Genomic DNA, 12,759 nt, shown 5'->3' on the forward strand with positions numbered 1-12,759 from the left:
TTTTCAAACCTTAACTACTGTAATAATACCATGCTCTTCAGCTGCAGCTAAGCATGTTGTTTTTGTCCCTAACCACAAAACCACCTCAACTGGCTCCTTTATCGGCGTGAAGGAGCAGCGACTCTACGCCGAGCTCGCTCCGGATGTCCGAGCTCCTCACCCTGTTTTCATGGCGACCGCTCTCAACGTGATTTTGTGCAAACGGAAACACACACACACACAGTCTTGGATGATATTTAGCTTGAATACGTTTTGTCGTGAGCTGTCTGTTCGTCAGAAGGTCACAGCGAGAGTCAGGGAAGGTGCAGCTGCACCACAGGGCGCCTCATCATTACAGTCATTACTCAAACCTGTTTCCACTCACAGTTCAATAATGAGGAGGACGTCTAAATTACAGCTTGTTTGGAGCCACTGACTCTTGACGTAAACAATAAGAGCTGAATGTGACTGTAAGTCGTTAATGTAAAAGGTAATTTGATTTTTTTGAACATCATGTATTTCATACTGTGAACTATTTCACATCACCCCATTCATTTTGCACATTGTACATATTTGTATTATTTTGTTGTATTTTAATTGTAAATATTTTATTGAAAGTTTTTCTATTTATATTTCCCTCTCTTGTGGAACTTGTTTTTTTATATTCTTTCTTCTTACCATGTTTATTGTTATATGCAATAACAACAGAAATGTGTTTGTGAGCAGGTAGTGGTCATGTGACACCCCCNGCGGTCTGTCCCCCCCCCCCCCCCCCCCCCCGTCCTCGCTCTGATTGGCTGTTGAGAGTTTTCTTCCTCCACAGGACAAAAAGACCAACCAGGTCAGACAGGCTTCTGGGTCAGGACGGATATTAGCATGTCAATGGAGAACACACACACACACACACACACACACACACACACACACACAACCTTAAACCACAGGATGAGCTTGAAACAAGTACCAAAAAAGTTTAAAGACACTAAACCTGAAACTATTAGTCAATTAAACTGATTCGTCTATTGAAACACGACTATTTTGAAAACCGATTCATAATTTTTTAATCAGAAATATCAAACGTGAACGTGGGAATAAGCTGCTTTTCTTGGCCGTACTTTATAGTTCATTAAATATTTTAAGGTTTTCAGGATGCTGGTTGTAAAAACAACTCGTGCGGCCCAGACCTGCGTCCTCATTACGTCTCGGGTGCGTTCACACCTGAACTCACACCTGTTGATGTCTTATAGACCAAATGATAAAAGATAAATGAAGAAAATAATTTAATAGATGAATCAATATTCAATAAATGATAATAATGAAATAAAACATCAGTAGCGCCAGGATCAGGTTGAGACTCGGCCTGGAGTCAGATGTGTGTGTTAAATGCTGGAACTGTCACTATATACATACATGCTACTTCTATATATGGAATGACTTGTCTTAAAACTTTATTTAATATGAAGCTTCGCTCAGATTCATCGACTTTCTTGCTATTAAAAGGATCATAAACGTAAATTTATCTCTCGAACTGTAAATATTTACATTGATATTTCACTCGGGCCTCGAGCAGCTGCAGAGGTGGAATCAGTGTCGCTGTATAACACAAACAGTAGAAGTTATTCTGTGCCATGATGCTGCAGCACTTCAAAGGAGCTATATTATAGTTATACTCTTGTTATTCTCAGACTTAAAACATGTTTCCAACATCAGTTTATACAAAACTCAGCCCCAGATGTTCGGTGTCTTTGGAAACTCTCAGGTCTGAATTCAGAACATGAAGAAACATGGAACCTCCTGCTTTTCCCTCTAGTGACAAACTGAAGTTGACATTTTGGGGTTTTGAGTGAAATATCTCAACAACTATCAAACGAGCTGCAATGAATTTTACTTCAGACGTTCTTGAATGTGTGAGAAGCAAAACACGATGTGAAATGTGTTTTTTTATTAGTAGTTCATCAATCATATTTTCACCTAATCAAACAGTTTTGTGTTACGGTTTAAAATCTGGACTCAGCTCATGTAAACTGTCCATGTGTTTGTTTTATCTTTCCAACAGACAAGCAGTGAAAACATCAGATCACATTTGCTCCAGAAACCGCCACCAGTCTCAACAGCTCGTCCTGTGATACTGAAAATCACCAAAAGATCTGTTTTATTAAATCTCCGCTGTTCACTGAGCCGAGCCAAAAGCTGCTTCTGATCACAGATCAAATAAACTCTGTGTGTGTGGGTGTGTGTGTGTGTGTGTGTGTGTCCTTATCCTAAAATGAAGGTAAAAGTGGATAAAATTGGATTCATATGATCCATCGTCTGAGTCTGAGTTAACACAGTGCTGCTGTACTGGAGGAATCAGGGCTTCAGTCCAATGCTCAAGGGCACTTAGGCAGCAGCAGCAGCAGCAGCAGCAGCAGCAGCAGCGGCAGCAGCAGCTTTCAAAGTACAAGTCTTTATCTGTAGTGAAGCCCAGAGTTTCCTGCTCATGTTGGTTCATCTGCTTCGTTCCAGAATCAGAATCATGTTTATTGCCAAGTGAGTTTTCACATATGAAGAATTTACTTTGGTGTTTGGTGCATAACAACAAACACAGAAAGAAGAAAATACATTAAAATATATATATATATATAAAGCAAGATAAAGCAAAGCAAGTCACTGCAAGTTTCACAACACAACAGGATCTGCTAGAAATGAATAAAAAGTCTGTTCATTGCAGCCACTATATGAACCAAACAGAAAAGAAACCCGACGTCATCACAGTGACAAAATCTGACACACAAACAACTGCCAAAGTCCTCAAAACACACACACACACACACACACACACACACACACACACACACACACGATAAGATGAGACACACGATGAAAACAACACCAACCATGGTGGTAACAACCACAAAGAGACACACAACGATAACTGCACATATCTGGATCAGACTCAGTATCAGCAGATAATCAATATTAAAGACTCGGATCAGAACTGTGGCAAAAAAAATACTAGATCAGGACACAAACATCTAATATTTAGATATTTATTCAAATCTCATTTAAAAAGTTCATCTCCATATTTTCATCTGACACATAAATACTCAAAAGCTTCATGAATTACTTCACTGTCATTCAAAATCAATTAGTTAATTCTTTTGAAGTACAGTCCACAAACACACACACACACACAGACACAGACACACACACACACACACACACACACACAGACAGACACACACAGACACACACACACACACACACACAGACAGACACACACAGACACACACACACACACACACACAGACAGACACACACAGACACACACACACACACACACACAGACAGACACACACAGACACACACACACACACACACACAGACAGACACACACAGACACACACACACACACACACACAGACACACACACACACACAGTATGTGTAGTTTCACATCAAAGCAGAAACATTAAAGTCGAGCATCAGTGGAGCTGCAGCCAGCATGTCACACTGCAGGACACACACACACACACACACACACACACACACACAAACACACACACACACATATACACACTAACAAGAAGCAACATCAGTTATTCTACTGGTCAGCAACATGGAGATGACAGATATGAGTTGTGTGAATATCTGAGACAGGAGCAGTTTTCTGACTGACATTAAGTCTGTGTAACACTGTGTGTACTGTACTGTGCATATATATATATATATATGCGTGACTTCCCATAAGCCCCTCTGTTATACACTGTATTATGTACAGCTCCCTCAGTCACGTCATGCAGTCACTGTATTTTCTGTCATTGTCGTGTGGATGACTCTCATTGTGATGTTTCCCTCCCCGACCTGTCCTGTCAATCACCTGTGAGGCTGATGTAATACTTTTATTACGAAGCTCATCTGATCAGTTTTAAGTTTTACAGCTGCACTGGCCTTTTAAGGAATAAGTCTGGTGATATTTCATAGTTTTCTTCTTATCAACAAAGGCCATGAAAAGACAGAAAACAACAGTGAAGTTCTCCTCTCTATCCTCTCTCTGATGTATCTGACTCTCCTGCACCACTGAGCTCCATTGTTTCCAAAAAAGATTAGAAACACATCAGTGAGTGTCACTGTTTCACTGAGTGACTCATTCCCTCATCGCCATGAGCACACGAGTTAATCCGCTGCTGGAAATAGTCCCCAACAAATGCACATCTGTCTGTGTCCATGTGTAGTGTGATTATAGATCAGGTCTAGCTTCTATATTAATACTGTGAAAGTATCAAAGCCTCAGTCCACAGAGAAATGCACACAGCCTGTATTCAGAAACTGAGCCTTAAAACCAGCCGTCAGGACTTCTGGAACTTTGTGATGTCACAACAAAGCAGTCACCAAGCCCCGCCCACCTGGACCCACCATCCAAACCTTGCAGGATTTGGTTTCTCTGAGTGTTTTTACCTGAAATCTGCTTTATTTTTATTGGCTCACTCAAAAAACAGTCAGCCAATCACTCAACAGCAAAACCACCTAACCTGCTGACTCATGACTGACAGTTTATTATTCCAGTTTAAGCACCTGATGAACTTCACTCACCTGCGTACGACCAGTCGATTTCTTCTGAGAACTTGCGTTGGTTCCTGTAAGCATATCCTTCAGCTGTAAGAGACAGAGGGAGAGACACAGATTAGTTATTATACTGGATGTTGTGTTGATATTTAAAATAGATATTTAAACTGATGCTGCAACAACATAATATAATAATACTCCTTTAAAACCCATGAGTCTAACATGAGAAGAGTTTTGGTTTCACTGCACAGTTAAAGAACAGGGGCCAGCTGCACGAAAAACCCTTAAGTTAAGATTTCCCTTAAAGTCTCAGTTAAGGTTTCCTTAAAATACAGACAGTTGCACAAAACACCCTTGAGTCTTCTCCTTACGGTTCCCTTAAATGTTTACTTAAGTATTTATGGTTTTCTCCTTGTCTTAGTCTTTTACTTAAGGAATCACTTAAAGTCACTTAAACCATTGCACAAAAGCCCTTAACTCTGTCTTAACTGCAACATGGTCGAGTTTATGGCGATAAATGAACAAGATGAAACATTTAAGAGTTTCTGTGCAGCACCTTTAAGTAACTCCCTCAGCTAAGGAGAAATTAAAGCTTAAGTGTCATTACTTGAGTAGAAAATTTTAAGGTGTTTTGTGCAACAGGAGCTTGTTTGAAATATGTAAAAATATAAAATGTGACAGATTAAAGTGAGAGAGGGGCTTTTAGATTTTTGTGGTTGATAAAATATGTATTTCATTAAAGATGTCTGACTTCAGACGAACCTCGCAGGTTGTAGCTCCGGGCGCTTTAAGGTTGTAAAAAGTTTTTACAGAATCAAAGTTGTGACACAAATGTCCCTTTAAATTCCTGAGCTGACAGTTTCATTAGAGAGTTGGACTTTAATGGGTTTTTATGGTTTGACTTTATTCGACTCGCACACACAGTCTCCGCTGAGGTTTCGCTGAACAGCTGCCAAACTAAACCAACACCAACCTCCTGCGGATGAAAACAGCCACGGGCTCCGTCAGGCTCCATCAGCACGACAGGAAGCTGCTGAGGGGTCAGCGAGTCATTTCCAGATGTTAAACTGACCTCGTTTGTCAGGTTGAAGTTTTTATTTAGCTGCTGGAAATATTCTATAAAGCACCTGTAGGTTTGTCAGATCTCAGGTGGGCTTCAAGGAGGAGTCACGTTTGACCACGAAGACGCTTTCAATATCAAGTGAAAAGCTTTTCTGTACTTCCTGTGAGCAGGAGGACGGAGAGTTTTCACAGACATGTTTTAATATCCAATACAACAAAAACAACTTTCCTTCAGGAACTAAGGATTTAAAGAAGTTTTGTAATGGACTGTATTCGACTGTAGAGATCAACATATCAAACTGATCTAAGTTTCCACCTGCTATAAATAGAGTTGTTCAGATACTGTCTAAGATACTGTATCAGGTAGCGTAAGTTAAGTACGAGTAAGTAAGTCTATGCACCCATCTGAAACCCATTAATTTATTAATAAACTTTATAGTTTTACACCTGAATAAAACTGCAGTTCTCCCAGGAAATCAATTCTTCCTCGCTGCTCTAAATCCTCGGTTGGTTAGGTTTAGGAAAAGATTGTGATTTGGGTTAAAGCAAGTGCTCACTCAACATTAGACGATCTGCGTCGTCATGGTTGCAACATAAACTGCTGTTTTCACAAGGGACTCAAACACGCGGCTCGCCTGTGTCATATTCATACATCCACCACGACCTCCTCCTGACGTCTCTCTTTAAACCACGTCACCAACACTTTTCCCTTTGCTCCCGTCATAATTACCACGACTACTAGATGTCGCCTAGCAACAAAACGTAACCATGATGTCATAATAAGCAGCTGCACAGACGAACTATGGGCTCGTTTGTTACAGGACAGTCTCGACGACGCAGACACATTACACTGAACTGTAGTGTTTCTAAAGGACGACACATGAGAAAAATCACATCCTGTTTTTCCTTCGTACTCGTCTTAATTAAATACAATTTCTAATGTGTTTTACGAGCCTGAAACACGTTGGTCTGATGGTAAAGTTGTTCTTTAAACTGGAAGTGTTGCTTGTTTGCACCTTGGCAGGAGGTGCAGTTTTTCCTCTGCTCCACCTTTCTGATTGTATTTGGATGTGTTGGCTGTGAGAAACCTGTGAGAAGCAATCTCGCCATGTTCCTGATCGATGCCTCCTAACTTCCTCCGGACCCTCGCCGAGCGGCTCGGACCTCTCCGGCTCTCAGTCATGTATATAATGAGATCCTGTCGGGAGGTGACATCATTAACCCGAGCGGCTGTCCGGGCATCCGTCACGTTAATGAAGTGGAGCCGTTAGAGAACAACACCTCATTACCATCACAGAGCGCCGAGGGCCCGGCTGCGCGACGGAGAGCCAGAGGTCACGTGACGCGAGAAGGAAATAAAGTGACATGATGAGGTGTGTGTTTACAAGCAGAGAAAAATGTTGGGAATTCATTGATGGAATTGAAACATAATTAAAAGTTTCTACCCTTGAACCTTAAAAGTTTAAAGGTCCCGTCCTACAACAAACTGCACCAGGCATCAGATCATCATTTTTAAAAGGCTTTGATTTCTCAGCCAACAAATCACAATAAAGGACGAACTTTAGGAGCTTTAAGGAGCAGCTGTAACAACAGTCAGTACATGTGTATCAGTCGTAATTCTGTCTCTGGAGAGAAACGTCCAGTTAATGCAGCGCCACAGCTCCAGGTGTTGTAACACTGGTCAGTGCAGCACCTTGGGTACAGACTGAAATATCTCAACAGCTACTGGATGGATTGTCTTGAGCAAATATTCATTGTTGAAAATGAATCCTAATGACTGTGGTGATCCTCTGGCTTTTCCTCTCGCACCACAATGAGGTTCGTCATTTGTGGTTTTGATTGAAATGTCTCCTCTCATTTTTCACCCCCACCCCAGTGGTAATTACAGCCACAATTACGTACTGTAATTTAAATCTCATCCGGCGTGACATCCTTGTATCTTAAAGGCGTCCTCTGAGTTTTTTCTGCAGGAAGTTCAGTGTCAAATTTGACTTTGAGGGATTGGGGTGTGTTATATGAGCAGCAGCTACTTTAGTCTGAAACCTACAGCAGAGATTATATTCTCACTTAATCAGCAGCAGCCTCCTCTTCAAAACCTGGAAACAGTCTTTAACGAGTGACATCAGTGCTCTCCTTTAAAGCTCCTCCAGTGTAAAGGTCTCTGTCCATGTGTAGTGTGATTATAGATCAGCTCTACCTTCTATATTAATACTGTGAAAGTATCAAAGCCTCAGTCCACAGAGAAATGCACACAGCCTGTATTCAGAAACTGAGCCTTAAAACCAGCCGTCAGGACTTCTGGAACTTTGTGATGTCACAACAAAGCAGTCCCCAAGCCCCGCCCACCTGGACCCACCATCCAAACCTTTACAGGATTTGGTTTCTCTGAGTGTTTTTACCTGAAATCTGCTATATTTTTATTGTTTTACTCAGAAAACAGTCAGCCAATCAGAAGAGAGGCTCAGAGCCTCCTCTCTTCTGATTGGCTCACTGACCTGTTGTTACTAGAGCTGCAGAGAGAAGCCTGAGAGAGGAGATGTGAAACTACACTGAGATGATTTTTATATCTTCTGATGGATCAACACTTCAAAATAAGAAGAGGAACATTTTCCCAGTTTGTTGTGGTAGAACTTGACTGGTCTGCACGGAGTTTTAACTTCAACCCAGATGAACTGGAACATCGACTCCGAGCCGGACTTCATCATTAAAGTGTTCAGTCCTTTGTCATGATGTTTCATTATCAGTTAAGTAACAAGCTAAGAAACACAATCATAACACAGTAACGACGACAACAAAAGCAACAAAGTCTTTGTGCACAAGCCAGTGCAGAATCATGGAAACTAACAGGAAGACGCAGCACATGGATCCTCCACCAAGAAAACCATCCTGTCAGCGAGTTTACAGCCTGTCCAGATTAAAATTCACGACCCCACCTGGTTGTGGTCTGTTCAGTCTTAGACTGCAGTAAATTAGGAGATGAGGACTCCTGCTGTGCGGTGTTAGTTCCCTCTGAGCTCTGGATGATAGCGGTCTAATCCAGGATTACATGTTTGACAGTCTGGGGCAGCGACTCGCGGTTCAGCCCCTCAGCACGAAGACGCTCACACAGGACGTAAAGTTCTCACGGAAAGCAGGTGTTTTCCAGGCAGGCTGCCAGTAATCTGACTGCTTTTAGAGCAGAGTAGCTGCTTTAGATTAAGAGTTTATGAGTGAAGGAGATCACAATCACTTTGAAAGTTTGGATCCGACCGGGCTTTAAAACTTCCTGCATGGTTTTAATGTGCAGAGGAACTTCAGAGCACATAGAGCGACTTTCCACATGGGTCATAAATCTTTTGTTTTTCAGACAGGAAACAAGACAATGTGACCTGAATGTACAAAAAAAAAAAAAAAGAAAATCTTGTTGATATTTGTGTAGAACTGCACGTCCATGCTGCAGCTGTTTAATGGACTGTTTTTGGACTTTGTTCACAACAGAGTCAAGATCACAAAATGACCCAAATCAAAGGATTGAAATAAAGAACTGCCGTTAAAGTGTTTGCTGATTCTGACCAGGAAGCAGCTTCCAGCACCATTATCACCATAAAGTGATAGTTCAGGTTATTTGACGAGTTTTAGCCAAAACAACAAAACTACTAATATCATTTGAAGTCTACACTTTATTGATCTTGCTGTTGAACAGCCCTTTATTTTGGAGCGACGTTTTATCAATAACACTGTACATATTGCATCAGGTAATCACCTTTGCTGCCCACCTGTCACCTGCTTCACACACGGAGCTCTGCTTGGTCTGGTTGGACAGGGAACTCTAGTTTTACCTTACGCAACTTTTCCGAGATGCGCCTGTGAAACGTTCTGCAGATTGAGTCTTTCCTCTGAGAGAACAAAGCTCTTCTTGTTCTTCTGGTCCGGTGGAACATCACAGCAACAGTTCAGTCATCCATTTCATTTCAGTTAAAGAGTAGAAAGTCTAATCCCTGAATCTAAAGGAGGTTGAAATGTTGAGACACGATCGAAATCCAGCAGAGAAAGACTCCCACCTTCTGTTTCTGAGTGATAAAAGACCGACAGAGCGCCAAAGTAGAACTAAACCTCCTGATGAGGCAGAAACCTGCTCCCTGCCACTTTCCCATGAATCATTGCAATGACCATAAGTAGAGTGTGAATGTGATTTACTGCAACGCATTCCAGCTGTGTTACGGCCGCGGCTGCAAAGAAACAATCAGAGCCGTTCGTTTTTCTTGTCCTGATGCGTCTCTGCAGTCGCCGCGCTCTGGTGGCGTTATTCACTCCGCTGCTTTCACTTAATCACCGACCTCTAGCACTCGGGCTGTGGCAGGGTCACGGCCTCTAGCTCAAAGGTCAGAGGGGAGAAGTTCAAGTAACCAGAAGCAGGTTGTTACTTCCCGAAGCAGCGAGGTGAGGATGTTTCTGTATCGTTATCACCTCAGGGCGGAAGTCGTTAATCAGTCTCTCCAACAGAGGAAAATAACTCACCTGCTACTGGAAAAGACTGCCATTAAATTTATGTTTTGTGTAGCGTTGAATAATAAGCGTTTCTGCAGAACATTATGATGTCACAGTGAAGTTGACCTTTGACCTTTTGGATATAAAAATGTCCTCACTTCATCTTTCTTTTTTTTTTTATCCTGTTAGACATTTGTGGGAAGTTTTGTGACGATGAATCAGTTTTGTGAGGTCACTGTGACCTTGACCTTTGACCTTTGACCACCAAATTCTTATCAGTTCATCCTTGAGTCCAAGTGGATGTTTGCACCGAATTTGAAGAAACTCTATCAAGGCGTTCCTGAGTTATCGTGTTAAAGAGAAAGGGACGTCCTGGTGGCGCTACAGGATTCATCCTCTGTGGATCATGAACGTCTAAACCACATTTTCATGCAGATCCATCCACCAGTTGTCGAGTCAGTCTGGATCAGAACAGCGAACCAGGAGACCGACACACATCACCCACCCTTAAAACCAAACACTAACATTATCTGTTTGTCCCTGGGTGACCTCGGAGCAGTCAGGTGGGTCAGGACAGACAGGAAGCTGCGAGCTCTGCCGCTGTTAAGGTGGAAATGGAAACTAGACAGTGTAAACAGCAGCTCTGACATGGAACACCTGCCTGCAGCCTGTGTGTGTGTGTGTGTGTGTGTGTGTTTGTTCAGTCCTTGCTTCTTTAAGTGGGTCAGGTCCTCATAGTTGTTCTAATATCTGTACAGTTGTTTACCCCCTCTCCCGTCAATGAAAACTTTAAACAGTTTTTATCAGCTGAGCTCATCTTTCGCTCTGGCTCCGGCTTCTTCAAGAGTCAGCGATGTGCAGCGACGTGCGAACGCCTCAGGTGACTCTTCTTCTACTGAACTGCACACAAACGCCAGCACACGTCTCCTCCGTGCGCGTGGGATCCTCTCCCTGAGCTGCGGGGGAAAACGCGACACACTCGTCCGACGCGCTGCACACATCAAACGCTGCAGGTTTTCGGTTACCGACCGCACCGGCGTCCGGACGACACCTGACACACGAGTCGGGGCTTGGAAACCTTTTGTGACACAGACTACAGAGAAAACACACCTGCTCGTTCTGTCGCAGTGTCTGTGTGTGTGTCGACAGGAAGTGTCCCCGAGGCTGCGGAGGTCATTACAGCCACAGTATGAAATTATTATTAGACATTCTTCCTCTAAACGGTTCAGATGTTGGATCTCGGTCGTCCGACTCCTGATCTCTCCTTCTGAACTCCTGACACCAACCAGCTACTGTGCGCTAGTTAAAATTATATGTGGTTATCTATACGACTATCGGTTTGATCATCAAACTCAAATATATCAACAGCTGTTGGATGTTTTGTTGCTGAAAGCTGAAACTGATTTCCTACTTTTATATATTTATTTATTTGGGTTTTAAAGTTATAATCTGTAACTTTCCACATTAAAATGTCTAAAAACATCTAGACCTGTGTTTTATCTGTTGTTCAGTTATATTTCCATCAATTGTCAAACCAGAGAAATCTGTGATTTTCAATGACATCATCTCTATGATCATGTGTCAGTTGTGTTTGTCTGACAGAAGCTCAGCATTGACTTTTATCAAGTTTTAAGTCACATTTTTAAGATTAACTTTTTACACCTCGGTGGTTTTAAACTCTATATTCAAACCAGATGAAGGATTTTAGTCGTCGGACGTCTGGAGCTGAAGTTATCAGAGAAACAAGCCGAGGAAATGTGAGACAGCTCAGCTCAGAGACGTCCTGAGCCAAAGAGTGTTGGTGAATCTCAGATTTTTAAAGTGAGACTGATTTATTCAGCGTTTCTGCTGGTTTTAATCTCCTGGTGTGTTGGTTGTGGAGAGGAGGAAACCTCTGAGGATAATTCAGCTGCTGGTAAAAACCTCCAAACCAGGAGAAGCCGACGGTAACAACTCCCATGATCCAGCGCTACTTCACGACATCACCAAACAGTATCTCCATTACAATGGCAATAAATACTGAAAAGAGAGACCGACCGATTTAAACGAGTGTGCGTCTCCAAGGTGGACAGACAGCTGTTCAACAAACGCATTTCGGAGGCTTGGAAAACTTTTGTGACACCAGACTACAGAGAAAACACACCTGCTCGTTCTGTCGCAGTGTCTGTGTGTGTGTCGACAGGAAGTGTCCCCGAGGCTGCGGAGGTCATTACAGCCACAGTATGAAATTATTATTAGACATTCTTCCTCTAACGGTTCAGATGTTGGATCTCGGTCGTCCGACTCCTGATCTCTCCTTCTGAATCCTGACACCAACCAGCTAACTGTGCGCTAGTTAAATTATATGTGGTTATCTATACGACTATCGCTTTTGATCATCAAACTCAAATATATCAACAGCTGTTGGATGTTTTGGCTGCTGAAAGCTGAAACTGATTTCCTACTTTTATATAATTTATTTATTTGGGTTTTAAAGTTATAAATCTGTAACTTTTCCACATTAAAATGTCTAAAAACATCTAGACCTGTGTTTTAATCTGTTGTTCAGTTTAATTTCCATCAATTGTCAAACCAGAGAAATGTGTGATTTTTCAATGACATCATCTCTATGATCATGTGTCAGTTGTGTTTGTCTGACAGAAAGCTCAGCATTGACTTTTATCAAGTTTTAAGTCACATTTTTAAGATTAACTTTTTTACAACCTCG

At 42.0% G+C, this 12,759-nt stretch overlaps 1 protein-coding gene across 1 annotated transcript in view; it reads right to left on the bottom strand.

The window, feature by feature from the left end:
* Positions 1-12,759, bottom strand: part of ptprz1 (protein tyrosine phosphatase, receptor type Z1) — an 88,679-nt gene that overhangs the window by 53,924 nt on the left and 21,996 nt on the right. The window contains exon 2 of the mRNA XM_022764558.1: positions 4,551-4,613. Coding sequence (XP_022620279.1) covers positions 4,551-4,613 — 63 coding nt within the window. The remainder of the gene's footprint in view (positions 1-4,550; positions 4,614-12,759) is intronic.

The sequence above is a fragment of the Seriola dumerili genome, unplaced genomic scaffold, assembly GCF_002260705.1.
Source record: "Seriola dumerili isolate Sdu_G_001 unplaced genomic scaffold, Sdu_1.0 BDQW01000550.1, whole genome shotgun sequence".
Taxonomy (NCBI): domain Eukaryota; kingdom Metazoa; phylum Chordata; class Actinopteri; order Carangiformes; family Carangidae; genus Seriola; species Seriola dumerili.